Source organism: Diorhabda carinulata, chromosome 1 (assembly GCF_026250575.1).
Source record: "Diorhabda carinulata isolate Delta chromosome 1, icDioCari1.1, whole genome shotgun sequence".
Taxonomy (NCBI): Eukaryota; Metazoa; Arthropoda; class Insecta; order Coleoptera; family Chrysomelidae; genus Diorhabda; species Diorhabda carinulata.
Genome location: NC_079460.1, coordinates 10749054 through 10773307, shown reverse-complemented (window position 1 = coordinate 10773307; position 24254 = coordinate 10749054). Strand labels below are relative to the sequence as shown.

Genomic DNA, 24254 nt, shown 5'->3' with positions numbered 1-24254 from the left:
AACCTCTTGCATCTCTTTCATCACTTTTCATTTAATTTTTTTTGCTTCTGTTTTTCTCTCTCCTTCTTTTTAAGTCTTCATTAATATAAGGTAGAAGTACCATTTGTGGCCATCTAAGCATTTAACGTGAAATAATTTATATATCTGTTTCACAATATATTATCGCAATTATCGAAGTGAGAAACTTTCTAACCCCCCTACTATTGCACAGGATCGTAAGGTGTTCCAATTGTAGCCAATAAATGGCTACTAATGGTAGAAAACAGTATTTGTTGATCCGTTCTCGGCCTCGAATCAGTAACCAAACGTATAAATAAGTAAATATTTGATAGCTTAACATATCTTACTTCTTACCTCGTTCCTTATAGAAAACAAACTGATCACAGGAAATGATGAAGAAAAATTCGGAATAACGTAAATAAAGATAATCAGAATAATAATGGAATCAATTAGGAGTGTTAAGCCATTATTATTATTTTTGTATACTATAGTACTCTCATGGTTAGAAATTGATACTAGTTACTAAAACCTAATTACCTTTAAAAATTGATTTCGACAAAATTTTACTCTACGAAATATTCATATATTTGTTATTCATATAATAACAAAATTATATACATTTTGAAAATTCCGCTAATAGACCCCAAAGTTTTTGATTACTATGATCTATTTTCGGTGATAATCCCTCAAAATAAATTTTTAATTAACAATGATGTCAACTTCGCAAATTCAAGGAAACTGAAACGCCCTTCTGACTATTACAAAACAAAAATTATACTATTAAAGTCACTTCTAAAATAATTAAACAACTGGTACTTATCGCTTAGAAGTAATAGTATATAAGATCTTTAATAATTAGAAATTATATAGTAGCTTTAGCCAACAGACGAGTTGCTGTTTCTACGGAGTCACTGTGCGAAGACCTCATCAAAACTACAGTCGCCATCAACAGTTGCTTTAGTGTGAGCATGGTTTAAAGAGTACCAGAATATCAACTTTTGTACATATTGTATATTATGACTATATGTAATAGGGTAATAACTAATATTTGATTAAAAATATTTTTAATAATAATATTTTTCACTTTCAAATTAAACCATTTCTTTGTTTCTCTTTTAATTTCCGTAGAATATACTAATATTTCCCATTTAAATGAAAAAATTTCCATTTTCAAAAAATAAAAGATATTTAAAAATTAATTTACAATGTAACAGTTTTTATGATCAATGATTTAGATTAAGAATATATTTTTAGTTTTATTGTTAATTATTGTAGAACAATACTTCAAACTGTACAATTCCATTAATTATTCAGTTAATTTTATAATGGTTAATAAATATTCCTATTAGTGAATGAGCTACATTTTACATGAATAATTGAAAATAAAACTGATGTATTAATTATTAATAAATGATACATAAACAGTCAAATTTAACAAACTGTACATATAGGGTTGCAAAAATCCATTATAAATATTTATTCCAAACAGCACGATTCCAATAAGATGTCATATGTCATTCAAGATGTGTGTTTGACCAATAGCTTTCGCTTGTATAGAATTGGAAACCTGACCTACTTTTGTTCATAGTTGATAATAATTACATATTTTGAATAGGACGCGGAAACAACCCTTTTTTTACACATGAGTAAAACGTTAAGGTAATTTAAAATATCTATGATATGTAGGTTATTCTTTCTTGAATAAATATCCTTCACAATAGGTCTTCTTGAATGAATAATATATATCAACATACTATATGCTTATTACCAATATTATCAGTTCTTTATTATTGAAATTTAAATTTTAATACACTAAAAAAAAAGGATAAATAAATATAGCCAATAAAAACCACAACAAATTTTAAACATCAAAATCTCTACCACTAAACTTTATCACTTATAACAATTTTCTCAACAGTTAAAATTTATTTTAATAAATATGAAATTAGATACATTATCAAAATATTCTACTAGTATTAAATCTAAAACGCAGGAAATAAAGGATTATTTATGAGGTTCCTTGTAACTGTCAAGCTATTTATACATATAGGAAAAATACAATTTATCAATATTCAATATGTTAAAAAAATAAGACATCATCAACAAACCATGAAATAGATAAAAAAGTACATTTTATTAAAATAAAAAATAGAATCAAAAAAATAATTCTGCTCAATGATAAAAAAAGACAAAATTAATATTTCTATTTTAAGACTTCCAATGTACCTATAAATAATTGAAATTTTGACTATCATTTTTCATAAAAGTGCACATTTGCCTCCTCGTTTGGGTAATGTGCATTCAACTAACATTTACAATTTCAAATGTACTTGAATTGAATGATCATGTCGTTTTTGTAATTGAGCATACAAAATTCGAAATCATATGTGCTAGTAATGTGGTGCGCGATACGCGTGATACGCGAACAACCGTTTTGGCTAGTTAGGCAGGCGCTGCTATTTCACGTTACCCATTTCGTGCAAGTGCTCTATCTATGATGTTAATTTTATTATGTTTATGTACCCTACATTACAAATTAATGCCACAGAACTGAAGATTTCTGGATATAATTTAAGATATTTAGAGAAATAAAACTGAGGATAGTTAAAATTATCATAATTATGGATTTAAAATTTTAATTTTTCTACAAAAAGAATTTTTTTTTAGTTAGAATTTTTGAAAAACAATGGAACAACTAGAACAGATTGTATCACAGAAAAACAAAAATATTTATTTAAACCAGCATCAGTATGACAAAAATATTATTGGAAGTAAAGGCAGCAAAGTTAAAAGAAAAGAATAAAATTGATGTAGATTTCTGCCGGCTGAAAAGATACGATATAATAGTAGTAGGGAAGGAAGAAAAATTAATAAGTCGATTTAAAGAAAGAGGTAGCATAATAGCATTTTGCGACGTTGATCGTGGTAAAATGGATACAAAAAATTTGATTTGTATTATTAATTATAAAAAATTTATATAAAATTAGGAAATAAACAGGGAGTTCTAAAACAATCTTATTCTAGGCATGAATTCGCCATTTGGGAACAAAAGTTTATATCATACGAAGATGTTCCTCAAGAAAGAAAGATCATGTTCCTCAAAAAAATGCAGTTGTAAAAATGCTAGAATATTATGTAATTCCAAGTGCCACAATACCAATTCTTGCTCTTTTCATTATAGAATTTCTATATGTTCCTTTATAGTTTTAAAAAAATTTAACTGTTATAATAAAGAAAAGTATGTTATTATTATTATTTGTTTGATTACCATCGTATTAGTCCTGAAAACTAGGACGAAAATTGTATTTAGGAATATTAGGATCATAACTTACGACATATTATATAACATGCGAAGAAAAGTATGTTTTGTTTGTCATTTACATTTTTTAATTGAAATAATTTTCGTTAATGAAGCCTTTTGTATTATGTTTATTTAAATAAATTTTTTTTTACTGCAGCAAGATTTTTAAATTATTTGTATTCCAACTTTTCTTAAAACATGCTGGTAAGAGTATACATTTATCAAAACGTGAAGGCAAGAGTACACATTTACCAAAACGTGATGGCAAGAGAGACATTTGCCGGGAAATGTACATATACATTATATTCCGTTCACATATACCTAACTTACTGGGAAAAGTGTACATTTCCCAAGAGGGTACATCTACTGTAACATATATATAATTTCAGAATTTTAATTGGAATATTAATAGAATTTTTGCATTAAACGTCATTATATATAATGTTCCTTTTAAATTTTTGTTTCAAGTTCTCCACGCTTCCTCCGTTCTCAATTTCCTTTTTGCAAGAGCTGTCAAGGTCTGTTTTTTCTTTTTCGGTACAGGAGAAATTTGCTATTTTCTTATTCACCTTCAAGATTTTCCATTTGTCGCGATGTACTGATAATACTTTCTGAATGGTCTCACATGTGTCCTGGTCAACTTTATCGGAAAATTTAGGAACTGGTAAAGGGTCACCTAAAAAATTAAAAAAATATGTTATTACTAAAAACGGATTCGGAAAAATAAAGTGTGTGAGCGGGAGCACTCAGTGATTACATAAAATAACTTTTACGTAAATTGACCAGCCCTTCAGTACTTCCATATAATCTTCTTCATATATTTATACAAGTTTGAGCAGCTTGAAGCTTAAAACTTAAAAATATTATCCAGATATAGAATCATTCTATGAAGCACTCGCCGATTTTAGGTTGAATGCTTTATGTCAAAATTTTCATCCCAACCCTACCCACGTCGATCCCTAGGTAGCAGCACCGCGCCATGACTATTTCAACATGAGAACCACGCCTATCTGTAGAAATTGATCTGTTTAAAAACCTGTTTGTAAGACCATGGTACAAGATTACTTCTTTCCTCATATTGGCCAATTGGTTGTCACCTGTTCTAAGGTGACTAACTCTCAGAACATGTTTTATGTATAGGTATAATACCTTTCAAAACATCTTCAAAAACATATACATGGGTGAATAAATAGAAAGTTGTTATTGTTGGTTTATATTTTATATGTAATACGCTAGCAACAAGCAACTTCAAGTAACAAATTCATAGACAGAGCAGTTAACGAATATATTACTTACCTAAAAGTGCTTTCATACACAAAGTCAATGAAAGAGCAGTACTTTCAAGGTGATAACCACCTTCTAACGCTAAAAGGATTTTTCCTGATGCAAGTGGCTTAAGTGTTTGAATAAAATGTGAATAAATTTCAGGTGTTAATTTATAACCATTTCCTAGTGGATCAAAATATCCCGCATCAAATCCAGCAGATATAATTACAAATTCTGGATTGTAGGAGTATGCTAATGGAAGAACTAGTTTGAGCCAAACAGTCCAATAATCATGATCAGTCTTATTACCCTAAAAGATACAACTGAACTTTATGCAAGATATGGTGTTAAGTGATAATATGAAGAAATTATAAAAATTACTGTCACTAGGTTAAATTTCGAATAAAATTGGGTATCCCCAAAAATAAAATATAATTGAGTCGTCTAGTTTCAGAAGCCATTTCCAAAATATTCGAAAAATGTCATGTCATTAAAATCCTAATTCAATTTTCTATCTAATAGTATAATTATTTTCATTCAAAAACATTAATGTCCAATAAATATCGTAAACTAAAACATCGTATCATATTCAATATAGGGCACCTCTATTATACTGCTGGTTTAAAACGTTATTCGCAAAATTTTAGTATTTTGGATGAAGAAACAAGAGGTGGTGATTACAGGAGTGTTCAAAGTAGTTTGAAAAGGCAGTTTATTGAAAGTTTCAAAGTTATAGACCTTACTACTACCGATCCAAAACGACAAGCAAATTATATCTACCATCTGAACTAAATTGGCGATGTTAAGAAATTCTGAAATTTTATGTCAATATAAAACGTTCGGAAGCCAAGAATAAAGAGGTAGATTTGGTATGTGAAGAAGTTGAGAAGAGGGAAAGTAGTTTAGATTATTTAGATTTATTGCATTTGTCAATAAATGTAGGTATTTGTTTCAATATCGGTTATTTCCTCCTTAAAGGTTTTTAAAACCGGCAAACTCCTTTAGTTATTCTCAAAATCATCCATTGTCACGAAAGTCATTGCTGAAATATCTTATTTTATCCACATTTTAAACTACTCTGTTGGTTATTGATATGTCTACTAATTTTCTTACAATAGTTTTTGATTTCCATACCTCGGATAAGATATAGCAGCTTTTGAGACTAGAGAACTCAAATCCTCATATTTTCACATTTGTTATCATGAACTTTTAAATGACTCACTGTATTGAAACAGTAGACGTGATTTCTTACCTTGTTAAAGGGTATGTTAATATTGTATCCTAAACCTGTACTGCTACCAACATAATTATAATCAGCTTCATCTAAAAATGGAAAATATTTTCCTTTATCGAAGCGGTGAAGGGAAATGTACATAATATCATCTCGACTATAAGTAAGGTTTTGAGTCCCATTACCATGATGAATATCAAAATCTACTATAAGCACTCTAAAACAAATTTTAATCATAAAAAGTTTTTGTTTGGACAAAAAGAGCAAGAAATGTATCACACTACATCCAATGTTTGCAACTTTTAATCAAGAATCAATTTAAAATATAACGTTACCTAATCAACTGAAACACGAACAAATACTCTACTTTCCATAGAAGTGTTGTATTAGAAGCAATGTGTTGCATCAAATACGATACATGAGGCTATATGAATCTATACCAAGACTGTCAATGGAACAAGTTTTTTTACAAGTTCCATCCTCGGTAATAGGCAATGTGTGAATGTTGTCTACATGGATTTTTATTACTTTGCGGTGCTTTAGTTTTTCCACGATATTTCATTTAGTTGTAAAATAGATGTTTAATTGTTATTGAGCAGTTATCCAAGATTTACTCCTTCACGCAGATTTTGCTCTAAAGTTTAATACTAATAAGCTATTTTTATGCTGAAATGCCGAAAAGAATCGAAACTACAAGCCTCTATAACCTACGAATTACACTGCTCATGAAAATTAATAGTAGACAGTCATTTAAGGGAAATAAATAATTCTCAAAGTTCAAAAAACTATACACAAATTAAACAACCCGTCTACTAAGGTAGAAACGATCATATCATATTACGATCCGATTAACTCGTTCAGTTTCCGAACATTTAGATCATGAGAGTATCCTGTAACGCACATGCACTCGGGACACCTCAATCGCACATACAACTCACAATAGGCTGGGAATATCTTGGGCAAGCTATTTTGAACTATTTTTTAAGCAATTATCTTTAATTAAATGTTGCAACATCAAGAAAATTTTATACTGACTTCACATCTAAAATGTATAGAATGTGCAGCTCTTGGGTGGCTTAGTATTTACCTAGACGAACTATTGGGTGGTCAGGTGGATGTGGATGCCAGCTACTTTCATTTAATTAGATAATGGAAATATTTGTAAACATTATTGTTAAAAATAATTTTTGCAAAATAGGACAAATTCTAGTCCAATTTTTTATATTCACCCATATATAGTACTTAAAATTATTTGTACTAGGGAAATTCAGCGTGGAGGTATAGAGTTGGAATGATAAATTTTAATCTTCTCTAAAAATTTTTGGCAGGTTATTTTCCATATCAACATAGTAATATTATCCATACAAATATTATCTTCCATAAAAATAAAATCCCCATTATGGAAGTTCTACAAAACAGTCAATGTTTCATAGAATATACCTTGTATTACATTGAAAGTGATAGACTATCATTTATTAATAAATTGTTATCTCAGTTCCAAATTTTGTCATACATATTATCCCACTTCTGAGATTAATACAATGTTTTTATTTATATAAATTTTAATGTAATTTTTATTAGAGTGGAGACTTATTTATCATACAACTGTTGAGGATAACAGTACTCTATATTTCTAAGGAACGATCTTGATGTAATGTGAATATATTTTTCTAGTATATAATAAAAGAAAATTACCTTTTGTACTTTCTCTCTTCGATTAAATATTGAGCTGCAATAACTACATTATTAACAAAGCAAAATCCATTGGCTTCATCAAAACATGCGTGATGCCCAGGTGGTCTAACAACAGCAACACCAGATCGAATAGATCCTTGATGTATATTTTCGGCCAATGAAATTACACATGAGATGCATTTCAATATACAGTCTGTTGTTTCTGCATTGAAAAACCAGTCAGCTTTTTCGATAAGATTTCGCTGTTCAAGAACATCAATTATGTATTCTTTTTTGTGGATCTTTTCTATCCATTTTCTTTCATTAAATTCAGAAAGCTAGAAATAATACAAAAAATCATTTATCATATTAAAGATCACATAAACAAGTATACGAAAATATTAATTCCACGAAGAATAACTAGTAAAAAAGAATATATATTCTGAATAAAACAGGAGTAACATTAAAGTCCCATATGTTGATGCATACAACTATCAAAACACATCATGCTACATTTAAGTGATAATTATAATGCAATGGAACATCTGATGGAACTAATTCAAAATGTCACTAGAAAATAATGGTGCCATCTGTTTCCTCAGCTAATGGCAAAATGGAATATTTTTCATTTTTCAAGAACTGAATTAAATTTCAACGATATTCACATTTACCTGTATTTTTTGACAACGTTTCAATATTCCAAAATTGTCTAAACTCCTCAATATCTCTACAATTCTTTCTGGTCTTTCTGGAAATTTACCGAATTTTTCGTTACCTTTATGTCTAAGTAATAATTCATCATAAGCGTAACCAACAACATTGACACTTTTGCGTCCTTGTGAATATTCTAAAATCACAAAAAATATTGCTATTAGTGAAACTTAACATTGTGGCAAATCACTTTAGAAATAGATAAAGTACTATCCTATTCCATTTTGTGGGCAATTATGAAGTATTTTTGTACTAGTATAAGAATATTAAAAAGAAATTCTGGAAAGAAATTTTTGCTGATATTCGCGTTTTCATAGAGAAAACTAACAATTATCAGTTTCTGGTTCATAGTCTTAATGTCATTATTGGTGAATTTATGTTGTGATTGATTCGACCCCATCTAAATCAATATATTTTTAATTTCCTTTTTTTTATATATTTCAGATATTTATTTCTGTTCACTGATTTAGAGCTAAATTGAACAATAAATCACGAAGTATCTGTATCTTACCCTTTCTAAGATCTAATATCATTTTCAGAAATGTTTTGTGTTCTTCCTCCGTTCTTTGCGGATAAAAGCCGTACGTTTCAAAAATCGTAGGGACTTGTGAATCGTGTTTATAAGAAATGCAAGTCAAATGTTCTGTATCTCTAGAAATTTCAAGGCAATTCTCCAGATCTAGAGTTTTCGGGAAAGAAAACAGCGGATCATTTTTGAAACATTCCCAATAATCTCTTAAAAAGTATTTTGTATTATTAATGACGTCGATAAGTGTAGGATGTACTTCAAATTCAGAAGAAATCGGATAGCATGTATCGCCAAGAAGTGCTTTTATAGTACATGCTACTCCTTCTGCAAGAGATTCAAGAAAATATCCCCCTTCTAGGCATACAGCTAGTTTGCCGTCAGCTAGACCTGATAACAGTGTTATCAGCTGACCGTAAAAGTGAGGAGATACTAACATTTCCCCCTAAAACATAAAACAAAAATTAGGAGACAAACAAAATACAGGAATGGAGGTTGTCAGATCATGAATTCTCAAATAATGCCATAAAATATATTTGTAGCATTAACTATTTTAAAAATCCCACATTAACATTTTTTAAGAGTAAATCTTCAATTTCTGAATCTAATGTTGTTTAAGGATGAAGCACATTTTTCAAAATTATATGTCGTAAATATAATATCATAATAATTACGACCTATTCTCAAAATCTTATTTCAGTTATTGTGAGAAAAAAATTAAATTTAATCGTCCCCATACAAGGATATCTTGGAAAAAAAAGAAAATCACTCATCAGTCATATGGGCAACTTTCTGAATTTAGAGGCAATAGGCGACTTATATGATGTAACAATATTTATCTATATATTACTTTGTGAATCTACGATACTCAAGTCTTCCTTAATATATTATTAGTTAATACCTTATGAAAAAATATTGAATATTGTATTGACAAAAGATGAATTGATGCCTACATTTTCGATATCTCACCTTTTCATCTCCCAAACATGAGTCGAAGCCTGCCGATATAATGATTAAATCTGGATTAAACTAAAAAAATTAAAAAGTATATTTCACATATTTACCTCTGGACATCCTAAAGTAGAATCATATCCTGCTGATAGAATTATTAGGTCAGGTTTAAACTAAAATGCAGAAATAGTAACCATTAGGTATGTTAATAACCCAATTTGAAGGCTACACACCTTTCAATAACTGTTCTTTGTATGCACACACTAGGCGTATTTAATCATGATCAAATTAAATTGTGCACTACTTAATAACGTTCAAAAGTGGTTTCTTCATTACTCCAACCTTCATTGATAAGAAACCACTAATTAAACATGAGAAATCGAGAGTTTAATCAAACATTAAAAGGTAACTTTTTCATATTTACTTGTATAATAATTTTAATACTTCATATTAAGATCTACACATTTGACTTTCTAGTCTTTATTGGAGAATCAATTTAATTTTTTCAAGTATAAAGTAATTTACTTGGGTGTGTTTGTACATAAGAAGTTAGTGTTGTGTATATAACAGTTGTGTATATATAGTACAGATATAATATTTAAATTAAAATAGTGTAAATTATTCACTCATTCTAGGGCAATCAATAAACATTTAAAAAATAAAAAATGTACTCACTTCATATGCTACTGGAAGCAAAATGTTAAATACTATTGTCAAATAATCAGCATCTCCTAGTCCAGTTACATTTAATGGAATGTTAATATTATACCCTTTTCCTTTTCCATCTCCTATATAATCTGAGTCACTTTCTCTTAGATTTGGCCAAAAAGTTCCATATTCATACCGATGAATAGAGAAATAAAGGACACTAAAATTTAGTGATCTATTGGTACATAGTTAAACTAATGAATTAGATTAAAGGAAATTATAACAATAAGCTTAACAATATTGACACACTCTATTTATTTTCGTTTGATATAGAAAATTACTTCCTTTTTAGTTCTAGATTATCTATTCCATTCTGCAGACTATACGACCGTCAATATAAAGAAAATATTTCATGAGGATACTGTTCTTCTATGTAGGGCATCCACATTAAGCACACAATTATAAAAAAAATATTGTGCAAACCAATAGCGACGTATTTTATTGGCTTTTTATAATTTTCCATCATATATTCTGAGGTTTAATACGAATTACTGTCAAAACAATATTATGTAATACTATAGTCAACTTAAATAATAACAGTCACTGTCAAACAAGGTCCATGACCTACCTACTTATCGTACAGTAAGTTATCAATAAATAAACAATATTGAGAAGAATATGAGTGGTGCATTAATTTTTATATCTATTATAATATCTTTGTCTTTCAAGGTCTCTTCAACACCTTGTTATTCGTTACTCTATCTATCCATGAGTCTTAGAGTTTTTCAATACATCCACATCTCGTTCAATGCTTTTTCTGAGTATATTGATTTATGCAATTCACCATAGATAAGTAAACTACTCAGCTATTTCAAAATTTTCACTTTTTATGAGTAGTATAGCTATAATTCTATTTGTTAATATTATCTTTTTTAGTATTCAATAATAAAACTTATTTCTCAAATCAATTCATAAGTCAGTACATCTTTGATACTCTTACAGAAGTCACCGAGACATCCGCCTCTTTTAAGGTGCTCCCTGTGCTTCATGAATGGTATTCCACCTACTTAATGTTTCCATGTATATATTCAGCAATGTTAACGATTTATTATAATATAAATATTGATGATTTTCTTATCATTACTATCTAATGCTTTGTCTTAACAATGTCCATTAGTTGATGATGACTCACATTATAAAAACTTTATTGTAATTGATTAAAAACACTAATTTATATGGTTACGTCGAAACGTCTATGGATGGACAGTTTACAATTTTGGTTTTGTATATTAACTAATAATATTAGCAGCATACCACTTACTCATCTCTATCATAAAACATTCTTTGTGTGCCTTGGCCATGGTGAACATCATGGTCAATAATAAGAACTTTTTTAGCTAATCCCTTGTCTATAGCTACCTGAGCGGCAAGAGCGACATTATTGAGGAAGCAGTATCCACAAAACGCATCCGCCATAGCATGATGTCCAGGTGGACGAATTAGGGCGAATCCATTTTTCAAATTTCCTCTTGCTACTTCTAGGGTCAATGTTATTGCTGCTTCGGCAGCAATAATTGAAGAGGTAAATGTTGCCTAAAAATGAAACAGTCTAGTTATAAAAATTACAGCAGAGCAAGTTATGAATGTTTTTTGGAATAATGATCTTATCAATATTTACTTAAATCAACTGTGGTTGGATTAACGTTCTATATTCTAACTATTAGCAAAATAATCTCTCACATGTGTAAAAAAAACGGAATCGTATTTTGAAGCTAATTCTTGTAGTTTGTCTTCTGAAATATTTTTAATATCTTTAAGCTTCTCATATAATTCTTTATTGTGTAATTTAAGATACACATCTTCTGGAAATTTTTGAGGTGAAACTTTTTTACATCTTTTTATTAAATCAAGGTCTTCTAATCTGAAACAAAAAAAGAATATATATTTATATATATATATATATATATATATATATATATATATATATACATATATATATATATATATATATATATATATATATATATATATATATATATATCTACAAAAATTATCGCATCACTGATATTTTAGGATATTTTGTGGACACTTATTTTTTTATATTATGAACAAGTTTAAATAAGATAATTTTTACAGTAGGTATTGTCGGTTCATTGGATTGATGCGTTTCACCAATTGCGGTAGTTGCTTCCTAACCTCGACACTTAAACTTTCCGTAAACATTGTTTATAGTAAATTGCACCACGACTCAAATACGAATTTTTTACCTAAGGCAGAATATTATTTGTTTCTTCAAATGATTGCAATGTATTACACTTTTTTACCGAAGGCAGAAATGTAACGTTGTAGTTTTTATAAGGACGCTTTTGAAGAAAATAATTAAACAGTTGACGCAACATATGAAAACTGTATTTTTAATTGAATTGATGTACAAGTTTTACACTAGATGTCTATATTATACATCTTCTTTTCTTTGTAAACTAGAAATATGCTTTTTAAACTTACTCAAATACTCAAATAACTCAAATATTAACTTTCAATTACCATGAGAATAATATTGTAATTACTAATTTAAGTATTATTAATAATCAAGTCTATTTATAGGTTCAATTGTTCTACCAAATCTTGATGATCTTAGTGCTGTTGCTGGTTGAGATATGTTAGTTAGATATGTGTGTTACCTTTTTGGAATAACAATTGCTATGTATTCAGAATTGATTAGAGGTGAGATATTCATTGGAGTATTGTCTTGTAATGAATAACACTAGAATTAAATTTTAAGCTTCAAGAGAAATGGTTTTTTTCCCCACTTATTACTTGACAATTTCACCACGAGAGTCACGACGATTGTGCAAAAAATGAGTCGAATTTTGCAACAAAAATAGAAAAAGCATTTGCTGTCTTACTTTGATGTAAATGTAATGTTCTGAAACTATTTTTGTATTTAAATTACATACCTCCTTTTTGAGCAAGCTACCCTTTCAGGATTTTCGGGATAATTTGGATCCCAGATACAATAATGTACTGAATTTCCTTCTTCAATATATCCAGTTGGTTTGAACTGAGCAACTTTGTACCTGTTCACAGCCTCATAAGGGTCCATTAATTCGGGTTGAATCATAGTTTGATCCAGTCTCTGCCTCCTTCGTTCTGCTATTAGGTTTTTCAACTGTAAAAATATTGGAGAAATTTTGTTCAAATGACGAGTAAATAAAATAAAAAAATTATATTTTCTTATGAAACATATCAGAATTTTTCAAGAGACAATCAATACACAGAGGCATGTTCAATGACAACTGAAATATTTTTTACTGTTTGTTATCCAGTGCAACTGAAAACTAACGAGTAAAGCTATATTTAATTAACCTACAATATTTCAACTTTTATAGCACCGAGATTAATGGATAAGAGATATTCCTATCAAAATTCAAAGGTTAATAAACATTACTAGATAAAACCGACAAATACGGGGGGAGATTTATTTGCAAGTAAAAAGCCTTGATTGGGTCAATTAGTGCATGAGTTACTATTCTCAAACTACTCATAAGGTATGCTTCGTTGCTGGAACTTGCTGAACTAGAGGTCAACTTACAATTTTAAAAAGAGATAAGGCATTAATATTATCAAGAAACTTGAAATACTTTTCCAGATTGCAATGGGGATATGAACTATCAATTGTTCAGAGAATAATTTGTCAAATATCTATACATACAATATTACGAGTAATATTAGATAATACTCTGTATCTCTCATTACCAAGTAAACAAATTCCGAATCTAACATCGTCAAAATTAGACATACAAGAATCCTCCATAAAATTTTTTCTTGATACCAAAGAGTTCTTCATTCCATTAAACTTTAAAAAATACGTAAATGAAAATATAGTTTCAACACCGTGTGCTAATCCAATTGAATTTAAATAAGCACAGTTGATGGCTGTAAACAGCTTAAAGAAGAAATTTTCAATTTACTCTGTCAGATTTGGAAAACCAAGAAAATTCCAGAAGCATGAAGGAAAGGCATTATATTAAACATTTACAAGAAGGAAGACAACACATTGTGTGAAAATAAATTATAGAGGAATGAAAATGAATATTAGATACCAACACATATTTTTTTTTGTTGATTTCAAAAGAGCTTATGATAGTATGAACAAAGCTTGAAGAAAACCACAAAACAACTAATAACAGTACTAGTAACGACTGTACAGGCAGTCTTAGAAGGATATTAACATTGATAGAGATATCCAGATCTACGAAACTATAAGTCAATTTTGAGACCCACCCTAAAATACGCCTGTGAAACCTGGATAATGACGAATAAAACTAAACAGAAATTTCAAATCTGGGAAAGAAACATACTAAGAAAAATTTTTGGAGGAAAGCAGACAGAGTTAGGATGGGAGAGAAGATCAACCATGAAATTTACACACTTTTCAATGAGTCACCGATCAGCGCGTTTATAGAATGAACGAATACAGAGTCTTGAAATGAGTTGCATGGAAGATATCACATAGCTAGAGGAAAAGAGGTAGACCTAATTGGTCTGCATATATTATACAATAGAAATTAAGCAAGATTATTATTAATATGAAAAAACTCAATGAAAGTGATAATTAGAATTATACGTTCCATTCAAATATTATTCCATTGTAGGATATGAAATGTTTCCATACACATACCTATAAGTTTCCCAGCTCCGTTACCATAAATAATAGATATATGAACTATTATCATATATTATTACTCACAAAAATAAGCAATACCTCAACAAACAAGTTATCAATCATTCTAAGATTTAGTGATATCTTTACAGATTACAATATAGAAATGTATATAATATTGCGAATAAATTATCTTATTTTAGATATATTTCAATGTATTATTCAATACATATCTTCGACATTTCCACCTAATTTTGTTCTTTATAAAAATATTCATATTATTGTGTCATCTAAAGCAATCAAATCAGTGCCAACTATAATTTAGGAATACCAGAAAATGGTACGAATAGACGTGTCAGAATATGTATTTAAATCTACAGATTCTTTTTAAGTAGCACTTAATCTAAAATTAGCTGGCATTGAAAATCTCAATAGGATCACATTTAAAAACCAAATAATTATTCAAAAGATATCAATAAAATGAATTACTAGAAAATGAGAATTCTAAAAGCGTGGGTGCTCAATATTTCCGTTAATTTTTAGCAATCAAGTTCTTTATAGAACTCTTGATTATAATTTTCAATCAATATTTTTTTCTATTAATATAACGCCATTTCACATAAAGCGGACGCCGTTTCTCCCCGGAAAACAGTCATAAAGCTTGATAAGGACTATGGGGTGAAATACTAATTACTAGTCGTCGATCCCTGACTGACAAATTTTATCTGATCATTTGAAGTGAGTAAAAAATCGAATCCAAAGTCTGTGACATGTGGTCCTGGCAAGGATAATAAACATCTATAAAACTATTGTATTGTCATTGGTCCTTGACAAGCACATTTTGAACTAAACTGATCCATTAATAAGAGAAGAAAAAATGGAGTCCAAAAGATAATGTTACAAATTTATATATTGTTACCAATCCGTGATACTTGTGCAAAAATTCTAAGATTCTGTTACATAGGAAGATTGATACATACAGTCTAAGCTGATAACAAAATAAAACCTATTAAACTTATTAATATATTTGTAGAGATACTCTTGTAAATGTTTTGGTTGACCTACTGACTTGAAGGATTTTTTGAAAGTTACATTATTTTTCAATTTTATATTTTCTGAAAATTTTATTGTTTCTGTGATAGTATTAATATGTTTTCTGTTAAGTAGATCTCTACGTAAAATACAATTTTGAAATATAAAAGACAAACAATTTTGTGTGATAATAACTTTCTAAATTATTCTGAAATCTACTGTATACTCTCATATATTTTTAAAATTCATTGATAAGGCAATTATCTATATTTTTATTGAAAACAAAAATATAAATATTCTGTTATTTTTAAGTTTCTTTCACATGACGAAATAAAAAGACAGACCAAAACGTTCAGTAAGTTGATTACGAAAGGCCACGTTTATAAGCACAAGTTTATTTGGAACAGTACCTATTAGAATGTATTATAATAAATCTGGTTTCTATGTTGGTTCACAAAATAGGAGTGTCGAAAAAAAGAGATCTACAGGGTGAGTCGGGAAAAGCGCACCAAACTCTAGGAGTGTATTATACACGTGAAAATAATGTAAAAAAACTCATACGTTCTTATTCGATTTTCATTTGTTTTCAAGTTATGGAGTAATTAGAAGAGAGAACATTGAAGAAAAGAAGAAAGAATTCAAAATTGGAGAAAGAAAACAGGACCTGAAAAATATCTCCATTATTTTTAATTCTTAGGGATGGAGAAGTTACATCTAGAAAAATCCAGATTACTTTAAAAATTAAAACATAAAAAGATTACGTTCCATAAATACTTACCAAGCATTTATTTCAAAATAAATAGGAATTATAAATACCATTTTAAGTAATTTTGTTAATTGAAATTAATTGAGTTCATTTAACATTTGTAAAATAGTAACTTTTTTTGTGAATAAAGTTTTTTAAAAATAGAGTGAAATTTATAATTCAATACTCCTTTTTGAAGAAAATAATTAATAATCTATCTTGACTAGTGATTCAGTAATTTACAATTTTATTGATTAGATCATTAAGAGAAATTAGTTTTATATAGGTTGGTGATATCATCTATTTCATAGCTAAACACCATTAGTGCTCCTTTTTCTAAACTACTACTTCTGCTTCTTATTAAATCTGACTAAAAATATTGCTATAACTATGAAAATTGTTTTGTGTACATTAATTTGGAAAATATTAGAAAGTGTAACAATAACAAATATATACAATGAAATTATAAGTAGGATCTTATAACCTACTATTCTTTTTATTCTTGTAAGAAACTCAGTTATTAACTCTAAAACATTTCAGTGTCAGCAAAAATCTTTGTGATTTATGGAATATAAAAAAAATTGAGTTTTCCTATCTGAAGTGCATTCCAATAATAATATTATTTATAATATAATTTCATTATAGTATATTTGGAATGAAAATATGATAATTGTGCACTAGAAACTAGTTGGGACTATAAATCAGATTAAAATCATAAATTCGTAAACCAGGAAAGTTTGAGGCAGTTGCAAAATAAAACACAACCAAATCAAAAACTACTCATATATAGAGAAATACATTAATGTGTAAACACATTGTACTTCATAATGACTATTTTATATTTATATGATTAATAAAACATATTATTTATCAGTGTCAGATACAAGGATTCGTAAATTTTCTAAAACTATCCCATTGTATTACTTTTCTCAACAAAAAATACTGCACAATTTTCGCTTCATTTGAGTGGTAGAAACTATATTATGATTCATTTAGAAAATTCTTGAATCTCAATATCATCAAAAAGTTAATCTCACCCACTGTCAATGATATTGAATAAACATTTTATTTGTTGTTGATCTATATGAACTATTTAATTGTCACCCTTAATAAAAACGGATATTGCACTTATTTTCTGACTGGAATTTATTTTTTCAGATAAATAGATTAAGAATAAATTTACCTTTTGTCTAGAAGATTTTGCAGAACATTCAGAAGGATTTCCAGCAACTGAACCAAATCTAAATCATGAATTATCATATAAATAAATGAGTCAATATAAAGTACATGTGAATACCTTACTTTTTTTTATCTTTCTCTTCCATTCTGATTCGTCCTAAATAATATAAAATAAAAACTATCACAGATAAAATTGAATATTTCAACAGGTGATACTTGTCTGTATATATATACAAATTATTTGAGATTAATATATGACACAACTAGATTCGAAAACTGTTGATTTTAGCAGATTATTTTTTGTTTTAGGGCTTTTTTCGCGAGTATACTTCATAATTGCTTGACACTGAAATCTAACCTGTGAAAATTTTGGAAACGACAACATTTACATTTTGATAAAAATCAATTCAGCTACTTAAATACACTCATGATTACGTGAAATGAAAAAACTAATGAGAATTATGTCATGCTTTTTTCATAAATCTAACTACAAATTACAAATATTGTTATTGCATACATTTCAGCATATTATACCAAGTTTATACGGAGCTATTAAATTCGATATAATATAAGATTTGGTGATGAATGTTTGACGAATACTATTCTTATTAGTTCGACCATTGATGAATCTCAAGTGATTTGGGAAGCAGAAAGATTGGACTGAGATCCTAAATGCTACGTTTAAAACTCCCATTATTCCTTAGTAAAAACGTCAAAAAAAAGCGACCAAAATAGCCTCTGTTTTAAAAATATACCTATAAACTAACAAGACACAGAAAACCAAAAAGTCTTGACAGCGAACGTTTAACATGTTCATCATCGGTAGCAACACAGAACATACCCTTGATATGCTCTATAGGTAGCAATAGGGCTACATGGTACGTGCGATTAATCAAATGATATTCTGAAATTGAACAGAAATATAAACAGAAATTGTGGCACGTTATTTATTCACTTTAGATTACAAATCAAGAATATTTACTCAAGAAATTAAATATAAAAAGTTTACTACTTAAGAAATTGGACAAATTTATATTATATTTATCCATTATCATTCTATAATCGATCTTAAGGTGAATGTATTCGAGTATGTATTTAGGATAATCGATGTTTTTCACATGATAGTTTTTTCTGATTTTAAATCTCTCAGTTACATTCTGTAACCCACTTGAAAAATTTAACAATTATTTTAAGAAACTTCAGAATGGCTCCATTTAAAATTGTTATGGTCCGTCATGGTGAATCTGAATGGAATGAAAAAAATCTTTTCTGCGGATGGTTTGATGCTAAATTAAGTGAAAAAGGTATGTACATTTCTGACCTTGTATGACCTTAATCATAAACTTTATATGAGAATCGTAATTTTTAATAAAAACTTTTCTTAAAATGTTGTAAGGTGTACAATGTCAATATTCAATTTATTATATTAATACAGTACTTAATACACATTTTGTAATTGATAAATTAGATTAGTATTAATCCCAAATTCCAATATTTAAAAATATCAGTTTACAAATTTTTATTAATACAAAGTTATATGATATTGTTTTATAGTTGCAAAAATAGACTCTTATCAAATATAACGACTTCTTAATAATTATTTTTATAGGTAAAAAGGAAGCGGAAAGTGCAGGAAAAGCTCTAAAAGATGCACATTATAAATTTGATATTGCATATACATCAGTTCTCACTCGAGCTCAAAATACACTCCAAGCAATACTAAAGGAAATTGGACAAGAAAATCTAGAAACAATTAAAACCTGGAGATTAAACGAAAGACATTATGGTGGTCTCACAGGATTAAATAAAGCAGAAACTGCTGCTAAATATGGAAATGAACAGGTATATTGCTTTTTTATTTCTCTATTCAGTATTAGACATAAATTTGGTGTATATGTTTAGCTTTGCCGGGGATATTCTTACAATAGTCTTATTTTAAAGGAAATATTTATGTCATCCTTACAATTTCATTATATCAGAACAATACATAAGCTTTGAGATTCACTAGATAATACTGAATGCAAAAATATGTATCTTGGAACTAGACTAACATAGTTTGCTTTATAATACAGTAGAAACATATTCATAGTTTGGTATGTGCTTTCTTTCTTTGATATCAATTAATGTGTTCATTTGGCAATATGTTGGCTAAAAGATATCTGTATTATAAAGTTTCAAATTTCAAGTCTCATCATTATCTTTCTATTAAATATATTCTTGAGACATATTTATAAGGAAATTATAGATAAACCTATCCTCTGAAATATTTTAAGAATTTATTCCAGCAACAATCTTTGTGGAATAAAAAGCCGTGAGCAGCAGAGCTCCATCACAAAAGTCGAATTTTTCGTCAAATGAAGAATTTAACTAATACACAAACAAATCTTTCCATAAAATGAATTTCTTGGAAATATCAATTCTCAATCTTATTTCTTTATATGAAAAATTTGCTATTCCTCAATAACTTTTCATTTCACAAGTTAACTCTCTCTCTCTCGAATGAAAATTCATAATTTCAATAGACCCGGTGGTCTCGAACCCTCTTGTTCAATTCCAATTGACAACAAAGAAAAAATTGTCATAATGACATCACCCCTACTTACATGCGAAGTTCGAACCCTCTAGTTAAACTTTTTCTGGCCAAAAAATATGAAAATATAACAAAAATGACCATAAAATGGAGAGGGGTGGAGATGGAAAGTTTCGACCTTAGACAGGAAATCATCTCGCAACTAATTGAATCACATGTGAAATTTCATTTTTCAGTCGCTTTTTGTTTGACCTGCAGACGTGAGCAAAGGTCAAAAACCACTTTTTTGCACTGCGACTCCTTGAAATATTCATTTGTTTTCAACCAAACTCTAATAACATCAATCCGCCGTCAAAAAAGCCATGTATGCTAATTTTGAACCAAATCGGACCCATAGCAAATGCTCGAGAGACGAAAATAAGAATTGTAGCTTAAACAGACATTCGAAAAACCATCATAATTGTGTTCAGGAGGTCTCAAAATATGGGAAAAATAAAATGATGTGCCCCCCATTTTTCTTCTAGTCATGCCTACCGTAATAGTCTAATTTTTCCTTGAAAAATTCAACTAAAAAAATGGATTTCTCACTGAGGACAATCAAAAAATAAGATTAAGGTTTGTCGATATTCTATACCACATACTTTTCACTTTAACCACCACTACTAAGGTCATTAAATTTATGTTCTTTTACTATATCAACAACTTTAAAGGCTGTGACTTTGAAATTGTTCACATTCAAAAATTTAATAATTTTTCCTGAAAATTTTTTAGATTAAGTTTTATTCACAAAAACATATGAAAACAGGAATTGCATCAGTAAAGTTAGAGATATCTTGAATAAGATGTATCTATTATTTTTAGGTGGCAATATGGCGCCGTAGCTTTGACATTCCTCCTCCACCAATGGAATCTGACCATCCTTATTATGACATTATTGTTAAAGATCCACGTTATGCTGATGGCCCAGCAGTAGATCAATTTCCAAAATTTGAATCTCTTAAATTGACAATTGAACGGACTTTACCATTCTGGAATGATACAATTGTTCCACAAATCAAAGCTGGCAAACAAATATTAATTGCAGCTCATGGAAACAGTTTGAGGGGTATTGTTAAGCATATTGATCGTAAGTATTTTATAGAAGAACTCTGATTTTAGATTTCTACTCACACATTTGTGATTTCAAAAGTTGACCTTTTAATTTTCATGTGTATTCCAGTGAATACTACTGGAAAGAAAAATATGTATTGAAAATTCAATATTTATTAGTTCAAATCCATAAGAACATGAATAAAAAGTTCAGATTCAGCTATGCTAATATTGTGAGAGTCCATAGATAGGGAAATTTCAGCAAATGCTCAATGTTTTCAGCATTGATATCATATTTTTTAGCACAAGATTCTCGAAAAATATGATAACATATAAGCATATAAACCCAACTAAAAAAATATAAAATTGAAAACTTGAAATACCCTTTAAGTATAATTTATAGTCAACAATGTATATAGAGTGAAGTTCGTACTTTCCTCACTAGCATTAAATTTTAAAATTCCAATAATAATATTGTAAATGGAAAGATCAAAATTGTACAAAAATTCTAATTCATTTATCATTTTCCAGAACTCACAGATGATCAAATTATGCAGTTGAATCTACCTACAGGAATTCCATTTGTGTATACATTAGATGAAAATCTCAAACCCATCAAAAGTCTAGAATTTCTAGGAGATCCTGAAACAGTTAAAAAAGCCATGGAAGCAGTAGCTGCTCAAGGAAAAGCCAAATAATTATATCAGCTTTAAGTTTATGTTTATTTATTAATAGAAGTCTGTATAAAATATTAGATTCTTAAGTCTTCGTCATGTTAATGATTGTGTGTTAATAAATAGGAAAGACATACAGCATAGAAAATGTTTCTCAAAACTTACTTGTTACTGAAGAACAGCTAATTAATCAAGATAAAATCTTTATATTTAAATACGAGATTTATACCTTAGATTTTATTCCAATATAAAAAATACTGAATATTTAATGAGGTCTGATAATGGAATGACACTGATGCTGCAAAAATTAGTTTGAGACAACATGATTCACTACAAAGTAATCCTATCTTCACTAATCCACCGATTCTGGTGATTTTCTAGACAATGTAGCAAATCTGGAAGTCTTTCATTAGAACTTCAAACAGTACCCTCGTCACGATTGTTTGGATTTCTTCAATCTAATCAAAATGGGTTCTTTTTAGGACGTTTTTGATTAAGAGAAAGAAAAGAAATCTCAAGGTGATAGATCTGGCGTATAGGGTAACGGCGTTAACATCTTTCTGGAAGCTAAAAACTGCGACAAATTCAACGCGCTGGCTGCATTGTTGTGATGTAGCATCAAAGTGTTCGCGATGTCTTAGTGCACTTTGTCAATCTTTCACTTGATTCACGCTGTGCCCAGGTGAAACAAACTCTTTATGGACCACAGTGTAACCATCCAAGACAGATAGGTATCATTTTGACTTTGAGCTTACTCATGAGATAGCTTCTATTGACTCTAGCGTTTTGTTGCGGGGCGGTACTAAAAAAAAATAATCAACATCATCTGTAAAAATCCAAATGTTATGAATTTGTACTAATTCGCGGAAAACACACTCTATTTCATTCTCTTGTGTTTTTATGTCATTTTCAGGTATCTCGTCATTGTTTTCTGTTTAGCTTTTTGCCTGACCACATTTCATATGGTGTCTTGTTTACAGTTAAAGATTCTGTGATGCTTTTATTTAATACATATGCCCCAACTCTTACTGCTTCACCCCAAAATTTCTTATTTGTGTTTGTTTCAAATAATAGAACTCTCACTTTCTCAATTAGTGTTCTGTTGAGCCGTTCTGCTTCACAGTTTAGCTGGGGAGTGTATGGAATTGTATAGTCCAAAATGATACCACTTTTTCTACAATAGTACTTTAGTTCATCGCTCACATATTCTCCACTGTTGTCGCATCTTATCTTTTTAACTTTCAGATTTTATTCTCTTTGTATATCTGCTATATATTGATTTAAAAAGTCTGTTGTTTCATTTTTATTTTCTAGAAGATAAACTACACAGTAGTGTGTGTAATCATCTAATATTGTAAGCATATATTTTTTATTGTCCCATATTGGTGAGTTGATTTGGCAACATAAATCGGTGTGAATAATTTCTAATGGTGATTTTACTCTGGTCCTCTCTGTCTCGAACTGATGTCTTTCTCGTTTTCTCTCATACATATATCACACAGTTGTTCAAATAAGTCACAATCTATTGAGGTAATATCCAATTATAAAACTCATTTACTACTGCCAGAGATAACTAACCCTGGGTAAGTGGTTTGTGACTACTACTAAACAATAACAAATAGAAGTCATCAAAGTTTGTTGGACATTAGCGAACGACATATTTACAAAAATTATGTAACCCTCTTTTATCGAACGCAATAACTTTGTCGAAATCCCTGTAGCATTCCCAACCCAAATCCCTTCCTATCTAGCCTCCGTGATTCGAACAATAATTTACTGTTTACAGATGGATGCTTTCTCAACTTTTCTCCCATAAGAAATACTTCCCCTTATCTCAACTCTCCACAAAGACCGTGTACCACAGAACATACCCTCTTGTATGTTCTGTGCCGTGCACTGGAATTAGGGTTATCTATGGTAAGGCCATGATCTATGGAAATGTGGTATATTATTTATATATCTATATATTTATAAATCTTATATTGTAAATGATATTATAAATAAAATAATAATTTTATATCTAGAAATGCGAAT

General features: G+C 29.1%; 2 protein-coding genes across 3 annotated transcripts; one reads left to right on the top strand and one right to left on the bottom strand.

The window, feature by feature from the left end:
* Positions 1-1761: 1761 nt before the first annotated feature.
* LOC130893963 (histone deacetylase 6) lies at positions 1762-18378 on the bottom strand. Of its 2 annotated transcripts, none has more exons than XM_057800438.1 (13): positions 18051-18378; positions 17932-17989; positions 13266-13477; positions 12049-12229; positions 11630-11901; positions 10336-10528; positions 9774-9833; positions 8695-9154; positions 8144-8319; positions 7494-7810; positions 5820-6015; positions 4598-4877; positions 1762-3977 (listed from the first exon to the last, which is right to left on the bottom strand). In XM_057800438.1, exons 1-13 carry the CDS (start codon positions 18071-18073, stop codon positions 3724-3726), a joined length of 2682 nt encoding a protein of 893 aa, XP_057656421.1. In that variant the 5' UTR covers positions 18074-18378; the 3' UTR covers positions 1762-3723. The 2 variants fall into 2 exon arrangements, with proteins under 2 accessions (XP_057656421.1, XP_057656413.1); XM_057800430.1 differs by lacking the exon at positions 9774-9833 and adding an exon at positions 9679-9738 and having other exon boundaries at positions 18051-18283.
* A 346-nt stretch (positions 18379-18724) lies between these two features.
* On the top strand, positions 18725-22368 carry LOC130893955 (phosphoglycerate mutase 2). The gene is made up of 4 exons (XM_057800418.1): positions 18725-19231; positions 19537-19769; positions 21319-21583; positions 22078-22368. Exons 1-4 carry the CDS (start codon positions 19132-19134, stop codon positions 22242-22244), a joined length of 765 nt encoding a protein of 254 aa, XP_057656401.1. The 5' UTR covers positions 18725-19131; the 3' UTR covers positions 22245-22368.
* Positions 22369-24254: the final 1886 nt, after the last annotated feature.

Excerpts from the sequence above, each read along its gene's own strand:
- LOC130893963 (XM_057800438.1), bottom strand. The coding sequence starts at position 18,073 with ATGGAAGAGAAAGATAAAAAAAA. Across the intron at positions 11,902-12,048 it reads ATTCCGTTTTTTTTACACAT|GCAACATTTACCTCTTCAAT; the intron begins GTGAGAGATTAT and ends TTTCATTTTTAG. Across the intron at positions 7,811-8,143 it reads AACGTTGTCAAAAAATACAG|CTTTCTGAATTTAATGAAAG; the intron begins GTAAATGTGAAT and ends TATTATTTCTAG.
- LOC130893955 (XM_057800418.1), top strand. The coding sequence starts at position 19,132 with ATGGCTCCATTTAAAATTGTTATGGTCCGTCATGGTGAATCTGAATGG. Across the intron at positions 19,770-21,318 it reads CTAAATATGGAAATGAACAG|GTGGCAATATGGCGCCGTAG; the intron begins GTATATTGCTTT and ends TATTATTTTTAG. Across the intron at positions 21,584-22,077 it reads TATTGTTAAGCATATTGATC|AACTCACAGATGATCAAATT; the intron begins GTAAGTATTTTA and ends ATCATTTTCCAG.